This window comes from Lemur catta, chromosome 11 (genome assembly GCF_020740605.2).
Source record: "Lemur catta isolate mLemCat1 chromosome 11, mLemCat1.pri, whole genome shotgun sequence".
NCBI classification, from domain to species: Eukaryota; Metazoa; Chordata; class Mammalia; order Primates; family Lemuridae; genus Lemur; species Lemur catta.
In genome coordinates, this window is record NC_059138.1 from 15,494,103 (window position 1) to 15,519,591 (window position 25,489).

General features: G+C 36.6%; 1 protein-coding gene across 1 annotated transcript in view; it reads right to left on the reverse strand.

Moving 5' to 3' along the window:
• The window catches only part of NUP205 (nucleoporin 205), a 71,982-nt gene extending 47,795 nt beyond the window's left edge, over positions 1-24,187 (reverse strand). The window contains exons 1-11 of the mRNA XM_045565475.1: positions 24,108-24,187; positions 17,141-17,283; positions 15,442-15,613; positions 13,338-13,482; positions 12,786-12,945; positions 11,874-12,102; positions 10,935-11,099; positions 6,676-6,851; positions 3,957-4,073; positions 3,262-3,399; positions 734-884 (exon numbers count right to left, since the gene is read on the reverse strand). Coding sequence (XP_045421431.1) covers positions 734-884; positions 3,262-3,399; positions 3,957-4,073; positions 6,676-6,851; positions 10,935-11,099; positions 11,874-12,102; positions 12,786-12,945; positions 13,338-13,482; positions 15,442-15,613; positions 17,141-17,283; positions 24,108-24,135 — 1,624 coding nt within the window. The 5' untranslated portion in view covers positions 24,136-24,187. The remainder of the gene's footprint in view (positions 1-733; positions 885-3,261; positions 3,400-3,956; positions 4,074-6,675; positions 6,852-10,934; positions 11,100-11,873; positions 12,103-12,785; positions 12,946-13,337; positions 13,483-15,441; positions 15,614-17,140; positions 17,284-24,107) is intronic.
• Between the last annotated feature and the right edge of the window lie 1,302 nt (positions 24,188-25,489).

The window sequence follows — 25,489 nt, forward strand, 5'->3', positions numbered from 1 at the left end:
ACAAATGTTGAGTCTAAATTCCCAAAGAAAGAGATAAACACAGTCTAGATTTATAAATTATACTACTCCATTATATACCAAGCACTGGAAACAAAAGCATAGCATACAACACAGGCAGGCCTTGACAGACTAATCAAAACACTGGCTTTAGAGCCAGGCAGATCTCAGTTCTAATCATGGCTTCCCAATTACTTGTAACCTTGAGTAAATTACTTATCTAAACCTCAGTTTCTTCACATGTAAAAATGAAAATAAGTATCTAACAAAGCAGATGTTTAATTTTTTCCCTCTTTTGCAGTGTTTTTGGTTTTACTAGACCTAAGTATGGAAATTAAATGAGGAAATTGGGAGAGGGTCAAGAGAAAAATTCTAAATACACATATTTAGAAAACAAGTACTTATGAAGATAAATTAAAGAAATCAAACTTATGTGGCAAGGTTATATACTTTGGTTTATGCACCAGATATGTTCTTGAAAATTTACATATATTAATTCTGATTTGTTAAACTGTATTTTATAAAGGAGAATGGCAAAATTCCCCAATCTGTGAGATCATAATCAAGGCATCACTATGCATAAAGCCACCAGTGTGCTGCTTTCGCCTTATTACTATAAAAATAATTTATACCTCTGGCAGAACCTAGCACAAATAACCAATACTATTTAATACAAGTGAGATACTGAACTTAAGAGTATAAGGATGTATTTTAACAACATTGAGATTTTCCTTACCATGACTACTACCATTGACTTTGAGCAGGCTGAAACAGTAGTGGGCACACTGGGGCCCACTGGCCAACCCCTGGAGCATTTTCAAATAAGGAATATAAATAGTGGGAGGCAACAGGTCACCCATTTGCCTAACAAACTTTGATAAGACAACCTGAAATAAAGAAAAGCAAATCGTTTATATAATGTATATCTGAACATTAAGGCAACATGGACTAGCTGGTAAAGACTACATACATATGAACTAAAACTAAGTAATCTGATTCAATCCTCGCAAAAGATAAATTTAACTGATATTCTATTTATGAAAAATTATTCTTTCAGTCTTATCATTAGCAATTTAATGCAATTATAGAATACCTTTGTGAACATAAAGTACATTCTTTTTTTCTTTTTTTTTGAGACAGAGTCTCGCTCTGTTGCCCGGCTAGAGTGAGTGCCGTGGCGTCAGCCTAGCTCACAGCAACCTCAAACTCCTGGGCTTAAGCGATCCTACTGCCTCAGCCTCCCAAGTAGCTGGGACTATAGGCACGCGCCACCATGCCCGGCTAATTTTTTCTATATCTATTTTTAGTTGGCCAGATAATTTCTTTCTATTTTTAGTAGAGCCGGGGTCTCGCTCTTGCTCAGGCTGGTCTCGAACTCCTGACCTTGAGCAATCCACCCGCCTCGGCCTTCCAGAGTGCTAGGATTACAGGCGGGAGCCACCGCGCCCGGCCATAAAGTACATTTTTTTCAAAACATCACAATGTCACGAAATATAAAGCTATTCCTATTTTAAATACATAAAACAGCTGAAGAAATTTTCTCATCCAAAATCAACCAGCAAATTCAAAGATATACTTAGAACTCAGAGTTCCTAAATCCCAGTCATTGAAATCATTTTTGATGGTAACCTAAACATATTCTGCATTGTGTTCTACCACTACTACGCTCCTATACTCCTGTTCCCTAAGTCCACTTCTTAGGTTTTCCTTTTTTCTTGCTTATGCCTTAAATCTATTATCAAGTAAAAATATTATTCAAATTCATCAATTGGAACTCAGACTAAAAGTGTTAACAGATCTCTGGAAATTATTGTAAATTTGTTAATTGTAACAATGGTTTATCATGATGTAGAAAAATGTCTTTACTTTTAAGAGATACATATTTATTTAATTACTGGGGTAAAATGTCATGTTGTCTATAATTTACTTTAAAATAAAAGTGGTAAAAATAATAGTGGTAGATAAAGCAAACATGGCAAGATGTTAATTTCAGATGTGAAATAAAGATGTTGGACATTTATTATAATTACTCTCTCTCTCATCCATATGTTTCAAATTTTTCATAATGGAAAGTTTTTTTAAAAACCTTTGAAATTTTTTAATAAATCCTTCTCCAAAAACTTTTTAGATGAGGAAAAAACTGAAACAATAAATGTAATAAACACAGTTTTTTTTTAAAAAGGCATTTGATTCCAGACTCTGGAAAAAATGAAAAATATATAGCATGAAAGCTTATAGAACATGATTCCCCAAAAAATGAACACTGATATGGCAACCCATTTTATTTGCTTCTGTACATCATACTTCAGTTAACAGAGGATAAAAAAATGGACTTTTGCCTATATTATCTACAGATTGAAACGCATTTTGCCATCAATTAAAACTCCTAAGCCTATTTCTTTAATATTTATACCTATCCTATCTTCCCCAACTTGACAAGAATTATGTATATTAGTTATTGTCATACGTGCAGAGCAGCAGTCCCAAAACTTTTTGGCATCAGGGGCTGGTTTCATGGAAGACAATTTTTCCAAGGACGAGGGGGTGGGGGCGGAGGATGGTTTGGGGATGATTCAAGTGCATTACATTTATTGTGAAGTAAAACCTCTCTGTTAATGACAATCTGTATTTGCAGCCTCAGCACTAATATCACCGCCTCAGCTCCATCTCAGATCATCAGGCATTAGATTCTCATAAGGAGCGTGCAACCTAGATCCCTCACATGCACAGTTTACAGTAGGGTTCATGCTCCTATGAAAATCTAATGCTGCAGGTGATCTAAAAGGGGGCGGAGCTTATGCGGTGATGTCAGTGATGGCAAGTGGCTGTAAATACAAATGACACTTTACTCACTTGCCCACTGCTCACCTCCTGCTGTTTGGCCCTGTTCCTAACAGGCCACTAACCAGTACCAGTCTGTGGCCTGGGGTTTGGGAACCACAGCTGTAGAGGACAGATTAAAATACTAATAATTTTCAAATAAGTGATACATAAAGAAACCAGATGCCTTTATGCCTCTAATGATTCAACACACATCTAGTATCTAACAAAGGGCTAACTACATAAACTACAAAATAATCAGAACTTGAATTTAAGGGTTGCAAATTTTCTTAAATAAAAGGGAAAAGTGTAAATTTCTAAAGGTTACACTAGTGGTCATTTGTGTTAACATCAGTAACATCCGGGAGTAACATCTTTCATGTTTTCTAGACTCTCTATTACCATACCAGAGTATAAAAGTAGGAAACCAGAGTCTTTACTCACCTGGCGTTGAGGGGGTCGCTGATGAGCTACTCCCAGATAAGAACCCATGATCGTGGGACTCTGAAGAGGCTCTGAGGGACACCAGTATTCTAGACCAAGCTCCAAATGAAAAGGGTTCTTTTTGTATAGCTCACCAATCTGCAAAGAGTAAGCAAAGGCTGTGGGGAAATACTTATGACTCAAAAATTACTTTAAATTGAAAAGTAGCTTTGTATTGAAATCTCTTGTGGATTTCAAGTATTAGACCCGAAATTTTCCAAAGTTGGAGAAAAAATAATGGAAGAAGGGAAAGACAACAAGCTTTCCAAAATAATGGCTTACGAGGCCGGGCGCGGTGGCTCACGCCTGTAATCCTAGCTCTGGGAGGCCGAGGCGGGTGGATCGCTCGAGGTCAGGAGTTCGAGACCAGCCTGAGCAACAGTGAGACCCCGTCTCTACTAAAAATAGAAAGAAATTATCTGGCCAACTAAAAATATATATACAAAAAAAAAAAAATTAGCCGGGGATGGTGGCTCATGCCTGTAGTCCCAGCTACTCGGGAGGCTGAGGCAGTAGGATCGCTTAAGCCCAGGAGTCTGAGGTTGCTGTGAGCTAGGCTGATGCCACGGCACTCACTCTAGCCCGGGCAACAAAGTGAGACTCTGTCTCAAAAAAAAAAAAAAAAAACAAAACAAAAAAACAAAATAATGGCTTACCAAGAGCATTAAATGTTCCAGATCCCTTCTAAGTGAAATGGGGGGTTCATTACCCATCTGCATACTCATGTGAATCATTCGAGCATCTTCATCTGCCCGATTCCTCAGCTGTTTCACCTATTAAATTTAGTAGATACAGTTTAATATGTAAATTTATTATATATGGGTTAATAATAATGAAATCAGGAAATTAGGCAACTGTCTTAAAGTGACTACATACAAGAAAAACATTGTTTAAATATCTATTCCACTTGAGTGACATATGAAATATGCTAGGAATTTTATTGCAATACAACTATCCATAATTTATGTTTTAAAACTTCAATGCATTTTCTGCTACAGACAAATTGAGTTTAATCAGTGTTACTCAAAGGGGACATGACTGACATTTTGGGCAGAACATTTCTTCACTGGATTGGATTATCCTGAACACTGCAAGACATTTTAGCATCCCTGGAACTACCTATTAATCCCCAATAACAACACTATAGTCGTTGAAACAAGCAAAACTGCCCTCATGCATTTCCTCAACACACTCTGAAGAGCATTATGGCCCCAACTGAGAATTACTGCCTTATAACATTTGGGTGAACTGAATTCCAAAAGAAATATGAAACTACTTCTCCCTTAAAAAAAAAAAAATCACAGCTAGACAAATCTACATTATAGCTGAAGATTTTAACACCTCTTTCTCAATATTCAATAGAACAAGTACACAGAAAATTAGCAAGGCTATGGAAGACAACAGTATCAACCAACTTGACTTAATTGACATTTATAGAACTCTCCACAGAACGGCAACAGAATATATACATTTCCCAAGACAGGCCATATTCTGAGCCATAAAACAAACAACAACAAATTGAAATCCTACAAAGTATGTGTTCTGACCACAACAGAATTAAGCTAGAAATCAGTGACAGAGAGATATCTGGAAGTCCCCAAATATTTTGAAATTAGACACACTTTGGAAATAATCCATTGATCAAAGGAGTCTCAAGGAAAATTAGAAAATACATTAAACTTAACAAAAAAGAAAAGCACAACATATCAAAATTTGTGTAGCACAGCTAAAGCACTGATTAGTGGTAACTTTAAAGCATTATTAAATGCTTATATTAGAAAAAAGTTTCCAAATCAATAATCTAAGCTTCCACCTTAAGAAAGTAAAAATGGAAAGAGCAGTTTAAACCCAAAACAAAAGGAAGAAAATAATAAAGAGCAGAAACCAGTAACAGTAAAAAAAAACCAATGTAGCCAAAAGCTGATTCACTGGAAAGATCAATAACATCAATAAATCTCTAGCCAGGTTAATTAAGAACAGAGGGAGAAGATATAAATTACCTATATTAAGAATTAAAGAGGAAACATCACTACAGAAACAAAAAGTATTATTATAATACAGGAACATTAGGAATAACTTTATGCCAATCAATTTGATAATTTGAATGAAATGAACAAATTCACTGACAGACACCAATTACCAAAACTCATTAAAGAAGACACAGATTACCTAAATAGTGCTATACCTATTAAAGAAAGGCCAGTAACCCAGAATTGTGTGAATAAATTCATTGTTTACTTTAACCAAGCCATTTATGATTTGTCTATTCAAATGCCTCTCAGCCTTCATCTTTCCAGATGATTATCATTCCATAATCCAAGTCTCATCTAGACTACTAATTAGAAAAAACTTTTAAGCCTTAACCTTTCTAAGGGTTCATTTCCACAAACATAAAATGAAAGGATTAGCAGGCTTCTTATTTCAAAATTCTGTGATGTTAACCTATCAAGTCCTTCAAGGTTCCTGATGTTTCAAATTATCTGTTAAATATATCTTGACTATTCTAGTCCTGAGTGAGCTATCCTTAGACTAACAAAATCCATTGTAATTTACTGTCTGTACTTCTCAATTACTTACTGTTACTATCTGTATTTTTCTGTGTGTATCTCTTATCTCTCCAACTGTATTATAAATTCTTTGCTGCAGGAAATAAATCCCCTACTTATTTCCCTTCTTTACAACACCTAGCATAGTACCTGGAACACAGGAGAAACTCAAAAAATACCTGACTCATCAAATAAAGAATAAGCACTTCACTCCTTGATTGTTGCTATTCTGGATACTTTTTCCATTTGTCTTATGTTTTTCAGGAGATACGGTATCAGAACTGCACAATATATTACAAGTGAAGACCCTTCAGGGTGCTTCTTTTTTAAATATAAATACAAAAAAGGCAGTTTTATAATATACATACAAAAAATGTGGCTTTTTCCTTCATTTACTTCCTGCCACAATTTTGATGGCTTCTTTGGCACAGAGCACATACTATGAAGGAACTGTAGGAAATGGCTCTACAATCCTGTTTTGGATCACAGTTACAGTACCATCTGATCAAAAGTAGCCTTTGCATTAGTTTTGTAAATCCATCACTTTACGTACTTTACCTGAATTCATGTTGCAGCTCATGTATACACTACAATTAAGAGTCTACACAATTATCTATAAAATGAGATTTTCCACTATGCCTTTTCCAAATCATGTACAAAAATATTCAATAAGTCACAAACTGATTCAAAAGCTGAAATACAACTACTATCAAATTTTAGTCTGTATAAAAGATTTTATTAACTTCCAAAACATAAACCTAGTTAATCAGTTTTAAATTACTTTATAAAATTCTTCTACTATTTATTCATCCTACATTATTACACTTACCTTCATTGGCATAAGTGCAAGGAAATCTGTGATGAGATTATGGATTTTACGGATGTAAAATTCCTCCAGATAAAAGTTGTCTGACACAACTACTGATTCAGTGAGGAACAGGAAAACATTGTCAGCAATTGCGAGCTCTGCCATTGCTTCATCTGCTTCTGTGAATTCAGCCAGAGCTAGAAATATATTTTAAAAAACAGTACAGGGAAGAAAACTCATTAACCAAGATTATATTTCACAATACTCTGCTGATGGTTAAGACATCTTCCCAATCTTCTAGCATGTGCTATGCACAATATGAAACTATAAATAACTGTAATTGAGTTATAAACCCCAAAGAACTACTGAAAATGTACATTAGAAATACATATGCTCTTCTAATAACATCATGAGTGATAAAAATTATTTTGGAGATCTGTGACCTTAACACTGATGTAGCCAGGGAGCTATATTATCTAAATATCAACATATTAAAATCATACTAACACCTTAATCCCAATCTCATGGGTCATTCAGAAAGTCTTCATAGTCAAGTGAGAACCAAAACCTGAATATGACTAGTTAAGTAACTCTACTAATTTGGTAACCAAATAGCTAAAATTGAAAAACTGCATTTTAATTTGAAGATAATCTGTTTTACTTATAATTTTTTAACATTTTATTTGGAAAATTTCAAATAGGTGTCTAAAAATTGACTAATATAATGACTATCTACATGCCTATTATCTCATTTCAATATTATCAATTTATAGTCAATCTTTTTTTTCTGAGACAGAGTCTCGCTTTGTTGCCCCGGCTAGAGTGAGTGCCATAGTGCCATGCCATCAGCCTAGCTCACAGCAACCTCAAACTCCTGGGCTTAAGCAATCCTACTGCCTCAGCCTCCCGAGTAGCTGGGACTACAGGCATGTGCCACCATGGCCGGCTAATTTTTTCTATGTATATTTTAGTTGGCCAGATAATTTCTTTCTATTTTTTTAGTAGAGATGGGGGTCTCGCTCTTGCTCAGGCTGGTCTCGAACTCCTGACTTTGAGTGATCCACCCGCCTCGGCCTCCCAGAGTGCTAGGATTACAGGCGTGAGCCACCACGTCCGGCCCCAATCTTTCTTTCTTTTTTAATTTTTTTTAGAGATGAGGTCTTGCTTATGTTGCCCTGGCTGCTGTTGAACTCCTGGCCTTAAGCGATCCTCCTGCTTCAGCCTTCTAAAGTACTGGGATACAGGTGTGAGCCATTGTGCCTAGCCAATTTGTGGTCAATCTTATTTCACATCTTGCCTCCCTCCTCTCTCCACTTAAATTACATTGAAACAAATTCTAGACAATTTAACATTTTACCCCTAAGTATTTCTAATACACAACTCAAAAAGATACTTAAAAAACAAAACAAAAATAAACTACATACACAACACCATTATCACATCTTAAAAAGTAATTCTTCAGTGTCAAATATCCAGACAATGGTCAAATTTACAACTGTCTCATAAGTGTCATGAAAGGTCTAGGCTTTGTTTTTTGCTTTTTATCTTTTGTGCAGTCTGTGTGCTTAAATCCAGATGCAAATAAGGTTTGATACATCTGTAGGCTCCCCATACATCTTTCTTATTTTTCCTTTGCCCTTTATTTGCTGAAGAAACTGGGTCTTTTATCCTTTAGTTTTCCACAGTGTGGTTAGGCATTGCATTCCAGTGGTTCAGGTTACTACATTCCAGTGGCATGGGTTATCCTCTTTCCTTCAGATACACTAAAAATCGGTATTAATAGTTTGATCTAAAGGCTTGATCTGACTTAATTGAATTTTTTGGTAAGAGTATGTCCTAGGTGGTGGTTGTATCATTCCATCACACCGATTACTTCTTTTAAATTTTAAATATAAATTGCTACGTAATTTTGTGGCAACCTAGTTTTGGAAAAGAACTGCTACATAGTTTATACTGTTTGATTGTCATGGTGACCAAACACATAGTGTGTTACTGAAAGCACATTTCATTGCCTTGAAAAGGGTCAAGAATAGATAAAAGCCAGGATAGACTCAACCAGAGGAAAACAGATGGTTTGGGGTTTTATTTATTGGCTTATATTTTGTTTTATATTTTGAAATAAAGTCTACATATCTACCCATAGCATAGAAACTCCTTGAGAACAAGATATTTTCTTAATTCTTTATTATGACTAATAAAGATTATTAAAATTATTAATTAACTGATGTTAAATATTATTAATAATGACCAATTCCAAACCTTCACTTGAACTTGGAAACACTGGAATTAAAACTGCAAAATAATCAATTCATAAACTACTTCTTGAAAACTAACTAGGTAATAAGGCATCGTTAACATATATACATTATTTATATATAATTGAGTTTTAATGCCTAAAATAGTATGCTAAAATTTTGTATAGTGAAAGTGCAAGCACACTTTTTATAAAATAAGAATCCAATAAACATGTTCAATGAATTTTTCAGAAATCTAGATGAAAGTAGGAAATACTTTTTCAAATTTGAGATCTTTGTTAAAAGTTGTCTAGATTATTCTGATAAGTGACCATTTCTACAATATAAGCTATTCATTTTTAGCAATTTTTAATGCAAATTAACACAGAAAAATTTTTATAGTTTAAAAATTCTAATTATAATACTCTAATTACTAAAGTTTATAAAAGGGTATGAGCATGTAAAACCAAAGAGATTAAGTAGCCAAAGATCTGGGACTTGAAAGGGTTGTGAATCCTAACCTATTTCTATCTACTATTCTATAGCAAATTATAGCCTACTCTATTGTGCCTGTCAAGATTAAGGCAATGGTATGGAATAAAATTACAGTATAGGAATTTCATTAATAATAACTGTCACATAGCCACTTAAAAGTTTAAAGGGTAACTTAATGACAAAAAAGTACTGAAATAAGGCTTATAAATGAATAGGGTATGTATAACTGAGAAAAAGAATTTGTACATGAACGTAAAGGCTAATTAGCTATCTATCAGCTCTAACATTAAAAAGAAAAAAAAAGTGGCCAAAGAAAGATTCCTAATACAAAAAAAGCTTTCTGCAAACTCTTGGGAACAGCATGACACTAGTGAACAAAATGTTTTAGAATTATATAATTGATAAGATAAAATCTGTTGACACTTTAGGACTAGAAAACATTGACATGGATTGTAAACTTGAACAAAGCCCTCCCAGTTTTACCACAAAAACCTACAGAAGTGACAATTCTTTGGGCTTCAAATTGCAAGCATAGTTCCCATCCTGTTAGAATAAATCACCATTAGTACAATCATTACATGAATGTAAACAGCAGAATAGGATATGTTATAGTGAATTAACAGACTCTTCAAAGTCAGGATTCCACATCTGCTTTTCTTTTCTTTTTTTTTTTAAATATACAGAAACTGGGTCTTGCTATGTTGCTATATATGCTAGAATGTAGTGGTTATTCAGAGGTGCAATCAGGGCACACTGCAGCCTTGAACTCCTGGGCTAAAGTGATCCTCCCTTTTCAGCCTCTGGAGTAACTGGGACTACAGACACATGCCCAGCACACATTTGTTCTCGATTGATCGACATATGTTCTTCCTAATACACTTTATGTAAAAATAATATTTCTTTTAATTGGACACAATGTGAAAAATTAGTTTGTGAACAAACCAATAAGCAAAACATATAAAAATGAAAGTAATAGTAAATTTTAATTCTTTTTTTTTAATTTAAGAGATGGGGTCTTACTGTGTTGCACAGGCTGGAGTGCAGTGGCATGATCATAGCTCACTGTAGCCTCAAACTCCTGGATTCAAGTGATCCTCTATCTCAGCTCCCAAGCAGCCGGGACTACAGGTGCATGCCATTACACCCTGTTGCCCAGGCTGGTGTTGAACCCCTGGCCTCAGTCCTCCCATCTTGGCTTCCCAAGTGCTGGGATTACAGGCATGAGCCCCCAAGCCCAGCAATGGTAAATTTTGATTTAAAAAAATATTTAATGTGATATTGTCACTTCAAATTTTAAACTCTTACTCAGAAGATAAAAAGGCACAGTCACTGGCTCCAAGAAAGGAAAATAATATTTCCTAAAATTTATTTTGGGAGACAGGAAAAGGTTTGTATTTTACCACTACATAATGAAGTTTCACTTAATATAATACAACTCTAGATATCTTCATATGCTCATGCTTTTATATGTCAAAGATAACAGCCCTTCCAAAATTTCATTAAGTTCTCATATGCTGTTTCTCATAACGAAATTATGTACAATCAATTTACCTGTCACATCAGGTAGCTGGGATATTCCCCTCAATGCCAGTGCCCAGGCAAGTCTAACAGTGGCTTGCAGCCCAGGCAGTTTCCAAGGCTGTGAGTCTTGAAGACGAGAGTGAATTGTTGCAATGTACTGTCTCTCTGTCAGCAATGGAAGTTGATGAATCATATCTGAAAACACAAAAATAGATCACTTTACAAAACATAAGCTAAATAAATTCTCAGTTTTGATATACAGGAATAATGTCCAATAGTCAGAAAATCTAAGCATACTTACCAAAAAAATAACTAACTAATTAACATTAACTTTAACTTTTAACATACCAAAGAGTATACTACTATTAAAGATTATATACAAACATGGAAAAGGAAAATAATAATCCTAAATTTTAATTTCACTATTTTCAGTGAATTTTACAAGTATACAATAAACAAGAAAAAAAATAAGGGCCACTCATTTTTTCTGCATATAAATTTTTTTTCCAGATCTCCCTTTGAGAATCTGCATATAAATCCTAAAATATAAATCAATGCTATTTAAAGGTCAAAAGTATTTTATCTACTTCACAGAAAATACAGGCCAAAGATAATACATTACTGAAATTACAGTCATCTCTTAGGATGTTTTTATCAAAGGTTTGAAAATGTGAACAGTAAAGAAACAAGCAATTAAGTAAGCATGTATAACTCATGAACATGTATTATACATCCTTTAATACTTTCCATTCCAAATCCCAAAAGGACAACAGAAACAACTAACAAGTTGGTAATTATTTTTTAAATATAATCTTATATCTAAATATTCAAATATGAATGAATTGCACATAAAGGAATAGACAATTTTTTAATTTTAGTAGTTAAAATATCACTCTTCTTAAATGTTATCTCCACAATTTAAAATCTGATTTTTAAAATAAATGTATGAAAAGGTATAAAATTCAATACCATCTCGTTCCTCTGTGTTTTGCTCTATAAAACTGATATCAAAGCAGTACAGAAGCGCCATAAGAAGAGCCAGATTCACAGCATCCAGTGAGCCATTAGCCTCAACTGTCACTCTTTCCAAATGTCCAATAAGGAGGAGGGTGTCATCTTTGCCTAAAGGTGACTGGCAAGCCCAAGCAAAAAGGCTTTCTGCCAGAGACTGCCTGCACTCCTTGATGAGATCAGAAACCTAGAAATAAAAACATATAATTATCAATATAAATAAATTACAGTAAAACCTATAATATATTCCAAAATATTAACATAAATCATTTTTTACAAAGGCTAATGAAATAAACCTATCTGAATCCACAAGTGACCCTAAAAATCTCACCTCTGGGATTTTGATTTGTTCAGAATCATTCTTATGTTTACTCCTCATCCTTAAGTTCCTTAAGAGATTGGGATGACCAATTTCTTAACAGTCACCAATTTCATTATTAGGTGACTATAATTTATAATTTATTGTATACTGCATTTTGAAATAGCTAGAAGAATGAATTTTGAACATTCCCCACACAAATAAGTAATAAATATTTGTGGTGATAGCTATGCTAATTATCCTGATTTGATCACTACACATTGTATCCATATATCAAAATACCACATTGCACCCTATAAATATGTACAATTATTATGTGTCAATTAAAAATAATAATCAAAGCAAAAAGAAACGTAGCAATTGGGCATGGTGTCAGCTACATAATTCTTTCTGGAAAAATAAAATAAAAACCTAGTACAATAAAAAGTATAAAAAAAATACATTACTAATTTTTCTTTGCCTACATTAAAAGAATATTCTAATTGTCATGATGTTTCTGCCTGTGAGATTTGACAGAGACAGCCCATGAATTGACTTCATTGAACCCTTGCCTCTTTGCGATGTTTTTCTCTGCCCAAACCTCTCTCTCGCTGTAGTTTCTCAAACTCGTTATTCACATCAATCTGTGACACGAGAGTAAGGATTTTGTAAGTCAATCCTTGCTCCATCAGTTCATCTGTAAAGCGTGTTACCATGGACACCACCTCTGGACTGTAATGAAAAGAAATCAATAAACAAAGCTATATTAAATAATATTGCTTCTATTTCTTATAATAACAGATACAGCAAACACTTTTGACAATAATATTGCATTACTGAAAACAACCAGGATGAACTGTAACCTCTTTTCACCTTTTCTACATCATCAGGCTTCAATAAACTTCTAACTATAAATAACTGAATTATTTTTTATTTGTAAACAAAATAAAACAGGTTTAAACTGTTAAATCATTCTTGACAGAAAAAGGGAGTAAATTGCTCAGCTCAAGTTATATATTTTACTTAAATTATACAATAGTAAGAGAATATTTTTGTTATTTCTAAAATTGTAACTCTGTAAGTAATTTCAACTTGACCCCTGAAATCCCAAGAAGCAAACAGACCTCAGTTCTAAGGTCCATGTCTTTCCTTGTCTAGACTGTATCAAGACTTTCAGGGAATTGGCAATGCACCGCTTTCCATCCCAGTATAAAAGAACAGCTACTAATCCTCTAGTGAGGCCAGGAAAATGTGGCTGTTGGTGCTCTCCTAAAAAAGGAAGTTGAGAAATCATTTAGTAAATAAACAAATATGTGTTTAGGATGAGACAAAAATCACTATACTAATGTTCAGTTCAAAGAATCATAGAAGCTCAAAGTTTAAGGGGTCCTAATATTCTTCTTCAAAAATCCATCGACTGTCTCACTCCTTGCACAAACAATAAACACAAAGGGCCATTCAACCTATGCCTGAACACCAGCAGTCACATGGAATTCACTACTTTTCAAACTCTCAAGTTTACCTTCATCTGTGATTTACATATGCTAGGCAAGAAACTTGCCCATATTATAAAGAAAATGTGTGTGTGTACACACACACACACACACACACACACAGAGACACAACCATGGAGTACTACTCAGCCATGAAAAGGAAAAAAATAATGTCTTTCAAAGCAACATGGATGGAAGCGGAAACCATTATCCTAAGTGAAGTATCTCAGGAGTAGAAAAACAAACACCACATGTTCTCACCTAAGGGAGAGCTAAAGGAGGGGTAAATATGGTCATAAAGTGGTGTAATAGACATTGAAAACTGAGAAGGGGGAGTGGGGTGAGGGATAAAAATCTACCTGTTGGGTACAATGTACACTATTCTGGTGACAGGAACACTAAAAAGCCCTGATTTCAGCATTATACAATTCATCCATGTAACAAAAACCACTTGCATCCCGTAAATCCATTAAAATAAATAAATAAATAAATACAAATGCTCGTATTTTCTTCACATGGCTCTTGTTATAACTAAAATGAATTGCTCATTTTATGGAAATTTCAATATTTATATAGCAGCTGGATAAATAATTTCAAAGCTACTCTGGGTTATGTAACATTTCTACTTAAAGTCCTCAACAATAACTTTCCATTGCAATTAGAATAAAATCCAAATAATTTTTATGGCCTATAAAATCAAACATGACCTGATTTCTGCTGTATCACACTTTTCTCCACTCTCTTCCTCATCCATCATGTTCCAGCCACAGTGGTCTTTTTATGCTTAAACAATGCCTTTGTTCCCACCTCAAGCACCTGTTGCTCACTCTGCCTAGAACAGCCTTCCCTGAGAGATCTGGGTGGTTGGCACCTTCTCATCAGTCAGGGCTCGTACCAAATATCCCCATCTCAGAAAGGTCTTTTCTATGTATCCTTTTTGAGGTACCTCAACCAGCACCCACCTCTCTACATCCTACTGCCTTGTTTTATTTTCTTCCTACTACTATTATTGAATTATCTTATTTTCGAGCTATTCATTCATTATCTGAATCACCATCTCAAAAAGAAACTCCAAAAAAGCAGTGATCTTATTTTCCCTACTCACTATATGACAATAAATACTATGTGCTATTAAACTTCGAAGATGCAACCAATTATTCTTTGCTAGTAAATTATTAATAGTATGTAAAAGCCTATCTGAAAACAGTTCAATTACCTTTAACAACTCTGATCACTAAACTGAAGTATTCCCTTTAATCAAAGATAAACAAAAGAAAATATTTTTGAAGATGGTTTTGTCAAACTACATCCTTAGAAACTATCATGGAATCTGGTTGGGCCTAGTGGCTCATGCCTATAATCCTAGCACTTTAGGAGGCCGAGGCAGGAAAACTTCTTGAGCCCAGGAGGACAAGATCAGCCTGGGCAATAGTAAGACCTCATCTCTACAAAAAATAAAATAAAAAATTAGCTGGGTATGATTGTGCAAACCTGTAGTCCCAGCTACTCATGAGGCTGAGGCAGGAGGATCACTTGAGCCTAGGAATTGGAGACTGCAGTGAGCTATGATTATGCTACTGTACTCTAGCCTGGACAACAGAGAGATACCCTGTCTCAAAAAAAAAAAAAAAAACAGAGAAACTACTATGGAATCTAAACAATATTTTAAAATATCAGTGAATAATTTTATAATTCTGCATTACTTTACCATAGTTTCAGTTAGATGTCAACCTACCAGCAAGAAGAAGCTCAACAGCTGCCAATTCTCCAATATCGAAAAGGTCACTGAGAATAAAGGCTTCTTTAATGAGCTGTTCAGGAAGAAGTCGGGTTCCCTGTTGCCCTTGGATGGCGACTCCCTCTGTACTGGCTTTCTGAACCTTTTCATGCTGTTGAACATTTTTTGGCTGCAATGACAAAATTGTAATCATAATGAAAATAGCACATTGGAGAGAGGTCCTGAAGCATTACCTACAGAAGTTTATTTGTGATAACACAGTGTGGTAATATGACAAACAGAAGTATTTCTTATTAGATAGTCTAGAATTAGGCCTTTATGAGCTAACATTTGACATTACCTTCAACTTTTTATCCTAATACTACATTTGCAATAACTGTTCTGCTAAACTCCGAACTACAAAATCTGGAGAAAACACACAAAATAGCACACTATTTTTAAAGATTCTAAGGAACTTTTTCAATTATATATTTAATGAATAAAAATAATAATGTTTTCAGGCCAAGTGCAATAGGCTCACACCTTTAATCCCAGTATTTTGGGAGGCCAAGGTGGGAGGATCACTTGATAGGAGTCCAAGACCAGCCTGGGTAACATAGCCAGATACCATCTCTAAAAAAAATAAAAAACATTAGCCAGGTGTGGTGGCACACAGGAGGCTGAAGGAAGAGGATCACTTGAGTCTAGGAATTTGAGGCTGCAGTGAGCTATGATTATGCCACTACTCTCCAGCCTGGGTGGGAAATAACAAATGAATATATAAATTGTCAAATTACCTAGTTGAGCAAATAATAGTTTGTTAACATATTATATAAAATGTGGCCTTATTTCTTAAATGATTGGTTCAAATATTTAACAAATGACACAAAGAATTAACTGAAAGACTGAAAGATCATAAAATCTTAAAATTTTAGACCCTGAAAAAAGGTGACACAGGTCATTTATTCCAGCTCCTGGACTATAGGTGGGAAAACCGATGCCCAGATAAGTCAGATAACTTGTCGGTGGTCATACAACCCTCCAGTGGTAGAGCCAAGACTGGAACTCAGCTCAACTGGCTCCCAGGCTACGGCTCTTTCTACAAAAGTAAGCAAAAAAGGGCAAAAAACAAAAAGTCATTTCTTGTAACACAATCCTATAAATAGTTCGTAGATGGTCTTATTAGTATATAAAAGAAAATTGTCAAACAGCAAGGAAAGGAGTTTCCAAATCTGAATCCCCTCCACTAAAATACCATATTCCTAGTTGCAAAGAATTTCAAGATGCAATCATTAATGACATGCAAGAATTAATTAGTTCAGCTAACAACTTAAATAACACTATGAAGACTTAAAATGCTAAAGTGTACCTGGAAATAAGTAAAATCATCAATCTTACCAAGCTTAGATATATTATTAAATACAGGTCAGAAATTCTCAGACAGCTAGTATTTCTGGAATATACTGAATTTCCTAAATCATCTTCAAATGTTATTAACTTTATCTCCTAGCTAGAGATAAATACAGTATTAACTTCCATGGAGAAAAAAGGAAGATAATAATTGCTCCTAGGAAAAATTACATTTTAAAAGAAAATCACTGAATCACTGGAGTAGACAAGTAATACATTTTGTTGACGTGCATTAAGAGTTTATTTGCTCCTACAATCTTATTAAAAAACAAAACAAATCCAAAAAGCAAAAAAGAAAATTTCCTACTGGGTTTCTGAACAATGAGATGAAGTCAGGTTTGTGTTTCTTCAAAATCATGTCAAGAAGGTGAACAGCTTCAGGTTGTCTTCTCCAAAGAGCACTTCCCACTGTTTGCCAAATGTCTTTGTAAGGACCCCATAGACTAGCAGCTGAAAAAAAAAAAGAAATAAAACCAGCATCAAAAACTAGGTATAACACACAAAACAGTACCTGGCATACCACAGGCACTCAATAAAGGTATGTGCCTTTTCCTCCCTCCCTGTCATCCAAATGAAAAGCAGGACTAGGAAAGTACTCAGATTTTAGAAAACTGAGAAGCTGAAAAAATGTACTTTATTTTGGCTAAGGCACTAGCTATTAAAACACAGCATATGGAATACTTTTATAAACTCATATAAAAAGGATCACATTTTAATTCATAAATGAAATAATAATAGGTAATACTGAATGAACATTTGCTATGTGCTACTAAGCATGGTCCTAAGCTCTTTACATGTATTATTATATCTCATAACACCCTATGAGGTCAGCATTATGTCTTCTGTCATTTTATAAGTATGAAAATTGAGGCAGACAGGTCAAAACACTCACCACCCAAGGTCACACTTGATAAGCAGGACTTGAACCCAGGCAGTATGGCATCATGGTATAGCCTAATCACTAAATTATATTGCCCCTGTACATAATCCTTGGAACATGAAAATGTTTCAGGAGATGAATTGAGGTATTTCAGAAATACCTGGTAAATAGTCTCGTAAGTAGAGAAAGACACAACTAGGCTAATTCGTTTAAACTTAGGAAATCGATTTACTTAAAAATATTTAAGCTCCAAAAATGAACAGTAAGGTATCACAGGAGAGAGGAGAAACAACCCTAGTCTTTAAAAAGTTCACGATCAAGTTTGGGAGACAAAATGTACATAAGTGAAATGTTTCAATAACAATATAAAAAAGAAATACGATTTTTGCCATAAATAATGTAAGAATTTCAAAAAGTCAAAATGATGGTCAAAGATTGCTAAGGGATGGCTGCACTTGTGCAGCATTTGAAGGATGGGGAAAATCTGGGTGACAAAGAACAGACAAGGCAAAGTGTGAGCAAAGGCTCCAAAACAGGTGTGAAAAGTATGAAAGAGAATTCACAGAGGAGTAGCAAGATTAAAGAAGTCAGAGTGGGGCCTTTCAAAATTTTTGATTGCAACCCATAGTAAGAAATATTTCATATCTCAAGTCAGTACATACATATGCAAAACTGAAACAAAAGTTTTATATAAAATACTAATAGTCATTCATTAAGTACATTCAATGAACTCTAATATTTTATATTTTGTTCTCCCTTTTTGTTGGGGGGTCCACTAAATTGATTTTAGACCTACCATTTAAAAAGTACTACCCCAAAGTCCAAGGTTTCTGTTTGGAAATAATCAGAGAAGGTACCCATATGTGTTTATAAAGACTCTGAAAGGGAAACTAGTCAAAACCAATCAATTAATTACTCAACAGATGAAACTTGGAACTAACTATAGCCTAAATTTGAAAGGATGGTCTATAAACATGTTAAAATGTTATCTGAGAAAACCCAAATCCAAATAAAGTTACCAGCACGGTAAGAATGGCATGAAATATTACCGTAACATAAATAAATGCATTATAACCCAATGAACATACTGAGAAATATTTTTTAAAGGGGGGATGTGCAGGGAGAGGACAGACTAAACCAGTCAAGCTGACCATCCATTAATTCTTTCATTCACTCAACAAATATTTCCTGAGGGCCTTCCATGTACCATGAACTACAGACTGAGCAAGACAGACAGGATCCTGGACCTCATGGAACTTACAGATGGAGAAGAAAGACATTAAACATAGAATTCAAAAACAATTATCGGTATAATAAAAAGTATGATGAAGTACAGAGTGCTACGATAGCATATAAAAGGGAGAACCTAAACTAATATGAGGATCAGGGGAGGAAATGATATGTTAGGTCTTTGGTGTGGAGATGTCAGAGAATGGGAATCAGCATGTTTAGACCTTTCTTACCTAAAGAGATCATCCAATTCCCTGCTTTGCTTCTCCTGCTTTGATCTCATACTTGCCAATCTTCTGATTTAAAATATAGCTTGTTATATAAATTTCTAGAATGAAGAATGTACTGAAAAACCAACATGAGTACCTGTGCAGATATACTTCCCACTAAAGATCAATAAACTGGAATGCTAGTTTATATATGTCTTTTCCAAATTTGATTAGAGAAAAATCAATGAATGGAACCTAATCAACTATGGACACACTGACAAAAATCAGATTTCTGGGCCTGCCAAAATGAGGACCTTACTCTAGATTCTGGTGACTAGATGACCTCCCTCAGGATCATTTTCTTGGCCCTCTCTAACTGCAAAGGATAGAGGAGACATGAGCCTTGGATTCCAGTGCCAAGATAAAAATTTTCCCATTAATAAATGAGAAAGTTTCAAGTACTAGATGACAAAATAAAATTGGCATTGTAGGACAACTGTGTTCTCGTATGACTGACAGACTAGAACAGGAAGTGTTAGAAACAAGGATAACAGGCAAGCCACCCATAAGATGATGGAATCTAAACTAGGATGAAGGCAGTAAAAGAGGAAAGAAAGGCCTGTTAGTAGTAGAAGAGTCAGAATTGGTAATCAAATGGCACAGGGATAAAAGGAAAGTATCAAAAATGACTCCTAGGCAAATCTGAAATATGCCTTACGACAGTATTTCAGAAATGTGATAAAGAGCTGACCAAACTTGGCTAGGCGCAGTGGCTCCACCTATAAACCTAGTACTCTGGGAGGCCAAGGCAGGAGAATTGTTTGAGCTCAGAAGAGTTCAAGACCAGCCTGAGCAAAAGCGAGACCCCCATCTCCACTAAAAATAGAAAAATCAGCCAGGCGCGGTGGCATGCACCTGTAGTCCTGGCTACTCCGGAGGCTGACACAGAAGGATTGCTTGAGCCCAGGAGTTTGAGGTTGCTGTGAGCTAGGCTGACGCAATGGCACTCTAGCCCAGGCAACAGAGTGCGACTCTGTCTCAATATAAAATAAAATAAGTAAATAAATATAGCTGACAAAAGTTAATATTCGTCCGTTAAAAGCAATATCTAATATACAATAGGACCTCTGAAACACTAATAAATTTCCTTATACTATACATACTTAGTGTAATAAGATCAATGAGTTGTAGAGAAAAATTCCTTTTTTTCCCCCATTACAGGGAGGCATCCAAAAACAGAACAAAAATCCTACACAGGAAAAAAAAAACAAAACATGTATACTGGCCTACTTAGTCCACTATTAACATCAACATATCACCGAAGGTAACTGCAGCAAATATTTATCTTCAGTCTGTCTTCAGTTTGACTAATTTTAGCAAATATCTTCTTACCAATTACAAATTAAATGAGACCATAAACTTTTCAAAATTACTAAATATTTTTCTTAACATGTAGTTGACTCACTTGAGAAATACATGTATTTTCCTTAACGTTTAGGGATACCTCCACAAAGTCACATTTATTCAGTCATTCATCATGTATAAGATACTGGTGAGCTTACAGTGTAGTGAGGAAACATATTAGTCATATAATCATACATAAATATAATATCAAATTGTGGTAAGTGCTATGAAGGAGAGGTACCCAGGGCAAGAGATCACATAATAGGGGAATCTGACCTAGCTAGAGAGGTCAGGAGAGAGAAGGGTTCCTTGAGGAAGTTATGATTAGGCTGAAATCTGAAGGATAAACGTAGAAGATAACTGAGGGGTGGGAGATGAGGACATGCATTCCAGGAAGAGAGGACAACATGTGGGTTCCTATGGCAAGAGGGAACACTGCACTGTCGAAAGAACTAAAAAGGCTAAAAAAAAAACAGGAGTACAGAGAACAAGGGTTTGGCAAGGTCGGCAACTGTCACACCACACAGGGCCTTCTAGCCCATTTAAAGGATTTGGGGGCCAGGTATGGTGGCTCATGCCTGTAATCCCAGCCTTTGGGAGGTTGAGGCAGGAGGACTGCTTGACTCCAGGAGTTCAGTATCAGCCTGGGCAACATAGCCAGACCCCATCTCTACAAAAAAATAAGAAAAATGAGCTGGGCCTGGTGGTGTGCATCTGTAGTCCTAGCTACTTAGGAGGCTGAGGCTGAAGGATAGCTTGAGCCTAGAATTTGAGGCTGTAGTGAACTATGATTATACCACTGTACTTCAGCCTGGGTGACAGAGTGAGACCCTGTTTCAAAATCAATCAATCAATCAATCAATGAAGGATTTTGGTCTTTACCCTGAAAGATCAAGCAAGATGAAGATTTAAAATGTCTGCTGGACTCTGTGAAATAAAAGAACACATTAACCTTATTGAGAACTGTTGATGAGAATAGGAACAGACTAGAATGGGTAGAGGAACAGGAGTTATGAAAATGGACTCAGTGACTGCTGACAAATCTTTCCAAAGGTTTGAATGTGAATGGGGGGAAAGAACAGTAATTGGAGTGAAGAATGAGATCAAGATAAGGAGGTGGGTTAGTGAAAAGAAAGAGCAAAAGAGAGATAAACATACAAGACAGAAAAGGGGTAATAGATCAGGAAAAGGACATGAAGGGTAGAATTTACCCTAGTTAGGAAGACAGAGCAAAACTTATTCAAAAGGGTACAGATATATCTAGAATTGTAGGTTTGAGGATGAAAAAAGAGTTCATGCCTATTGGTTTCTACTTTCTCCGTGACTAGGAGTTTAAGGGGTCAGTTAGAGGTTAAAGATTTGAGGAGTGTGGAAAGGTCTAAAATCATCACTGCCGTGAACAGGACAGGGGTGACCAGACTACCACAGAAGGACTGTCAAGCAGTGTTAATGGTTGCTTATTCATAACAAGCCTGTGAGTGTATCTACTCAGCAGGGATGATACAGGTCATTAATATTTGGAAGTCATGTGGCTGAAATTCAAGCATAGGTCTTAGAACTCTACAATCTCTATTTTTTTTTTCTCTACCACTCTAAGATGTTTAATTTTTTAAAAGTGTGGTTAAAAAAGCACACACACATAACATGGAATACCATCTTAACCCTTTTTTAAGTGTACAGTTCAGTAATGTTAATTATTTAATATACTAACATTGTGCAACTGATCTCCAGACCTTTTTCATCTTGCAAAATGGAAACTTTATACCCATTAGACAACAATTTCCCCTTTTTCCCAGCCTTGGGCAACACGTGATTCTACTTTCTGTTTCTGTGAGTTTGACTACTTTTGATACCTCACATAAATGTAATCATACTGACTCTTGGCTTTTAAAAATGTTTCCTATGTTGCCAATTAAACTCTCCTGCAACAAGGCTTTATTATACAATACATACCCTTTGCAGCTGTTGGCAACTCCTTTTCTCTTTTGCTTCAATGATTGTTTAATGATAATAACTTGGGATGAGTATGTACTAAAGGAATGTATATAACCACACATAACATGCAAGCCTTGATTTTAAGTACATCTAGCTGGGAGGGAGGGACAGCACTATTAAGCATGTATTAGCATTACTAACATTAAGAACATTCAGATATATAAAATATATAAAAATATGATGCCATAAAAATGAATTAGGTTGTGCTCAAGTACTAGCATCCATGCAATAGTTTAAGCACATAAGACTGGCTTAGAATCATTAGCTGTTTGACTTGTGGAAGTTACTTAACCACTTGAAGCCTCTATTTCCAAACTTGTAAAACGGGATATTTAATAGCAGCTACTTCACAGCTGTACAAACGGGACTGAATGAGAGATAATCCGAACACAACACTCAGTCCAATGCTGGGACATAGTAGGAGTTCAGTAAACGTGGCCTTCAAAAAAGTAATTTATCATGGTGTTTCTGAATTAGCTTGATTTATAAAATGCAGATTTAGACTTTTCAAGTATATCAGTCCTTTGCAAAGCAGAACAAACCAACACACACAAAAAAAAAGAAAAAGAAAAAGAAAAAAAAACTGCATAGAGACAGAAAATGCACCCAGGTAAGTAAGAGTCATCTTGAACGAGATTCTCTTCAATCATTTACCACACAAATATTCTCTTAATTTTGCCCGGGAATTTAAGTATTTAAGTATCTCAAGTGAAGTATTAACATTTTGAGCAGGAAATTCTTTTGCAAGACTGTTCTTCCCAGTGCAGGACTTTTGGCTTCCTTGCCCCGCCTGCTATGCACCTGCAGTGTATCCCAGGAAATGTGACAATCAAAATGCGCCCTTTCAAACACCCCAGGAGAGCGGTAACGCCCCGAGTTTATAAGCACCAAGAAAGAACCCACCCCAAATCTTCCAGAGTTCCTTTACTACCTTCTAGATTCTACCTCACCCCGAAAATCTACTGCCCCCAAAGTACAGGCGTATCTAGGGCCAGACCACACCCTCAGACCTGGGAGACATTTGCTGAGCGCGCGACACTCCCCTCCTGGCCACCTTCTGGAGGGCAGACTTCATAATCGGGCGTACCTGCTGCCTACAAGACCGCCATCCCCACCCCAGAGGAACCCCGCTGCCTACTCTGACGCGTGACTTTTCAGCCTCCTCTCGTGGCTGAAAACTCTCTCAGGTCGTATGGCCTCATTGCCAGAGACTCGACGCATATCGTGCCAAAATTCGGGCCGCACACTCATGGTGTGATTGGAAGTGAGAGGGACCAGGTTCAGCCCTGGGCTGCAAGAGATCACACACCAGGTTCCAGCTGACCCAGCCCTCATCGGGTCGACTCTCTAACCCCAACTCGGGGGCTACAGCCTCGGCGCCGAAGCGCGCCATTCAAACCGGGGAGGGGCGGGACTCTAGGCCCAGAGGTAGAAAAAAGCAGACACTGCGCACAAGTGGGAATCTGGACTCCGAGAAACCTCACAGCCCGGGACGCTCCCTGAAGAACCGGTCATCGCTCTGCCCCATCGTTTCTCTTCTGCCCGGCCGCGCTTACCCGAATTTACCGCCAACAGCGTCGCCATCTTGGAGGCGCACTAACGGAGCCCTCCTGCCGCATGGAGGCCCCAGGCAGAGGCGAGGCTGCCCTCGGCGAAGCCTGAGCAAAACGGCACCACGCTGTCCCCTCCGAAAGGCGCGGTCTGGCCGAGCCAGGCGTACAAAACACTCCCACATATGCTCTGAGTCACAGACATCAATTTTTCCCTGGCATTATTCCCATTCAAATAAGGCGAGGGCAACCAGGTCAAAGAGTCGAGGTCCTCGCTTTGACGGTCTTCGCGCAGTGCATTCTGGGACTGGTAGTTTTTTCTAATGATGAGTGAGGTTGATCAGGTGGAGTGGGAAAAGCAGGTAGAATAGAAAAGAGTATTCTGAGACTAGTTATTAAAATGATGCCCACTTATGATGCTATAAATTCAAATCACCTCCATTTCAAATTGAATCTTCCTTGCATTACTCCCTTACATTGGGAGTGGTGGGGGATGTAAGGTGTCTGCACCTCGAAAAGCCATTTGACCTAAGTTTCCATGACATTTCAATTTACCGAGTTTATTGTATCAACGTAGTTATACAGACCGAAACAAATCATATTTTTTTTTTTTTTTTGAGACAGAGTCTCGCTGTGTTGCCCGGGCTAGAGTGAGTGCCGTGGCGTCAGCCTAGCTCACAGCAACCTCAAACTCCTGGGCTTAAGCGATCCTACTGCCTCAGCCTCCCGAGTAGCTGGGACTACAGGCATGCGCCACCATGCCCGGCTAATTTTTTTTTCTATATATATTTTAGCTGGCCAGATAATTTCTTTCTATTTTTAGTAGAGACGGGGTCTCGATCAGGCTGGTCTCGAACTTCTGACCTTGAGCGATCCACCCGCCTCGGCCTCCCAGAGTGCTAGGATTACAGGGGTGAGCCACCGCGCCCGGCCAAATCATAATTTTTTATTACTAAATTTTCAAGGCCAGGCGCGGTGCCTCATGCCTGTAATCCCAGCACTTTGGGAGGCCGAGAGGTGGCAGCTGAGGGGGGGGGGGGGAGGAGGTGGGGGAGAGGGAGCATCGCTTGAACCCTGGAGTTCGAGACCAGCCTGGGCAATAGCAAGACCCTGTCTCTACGAAAAATAAAAATATTAACCAGTCGTGGTGGCGCGTGCCTGTAGTCCCAGCTACTCCAGAGGATCGCTTGAGTCCGGGAGTTGGAGTTTGCAGTGAGCTGTGATCGCGCCACTGCACTCCAATCTAGGCGACAGAGTGAGAATCTGTCACCAAAAAAAAAAAAAAAAAAAATTCAAACATATACCAAATTAGAATAATGAACCCCAGCTTCAATAACATGGCCAATTTCCCTTACCCCTACACACAGATTATTTTAAAGCAAATTCCA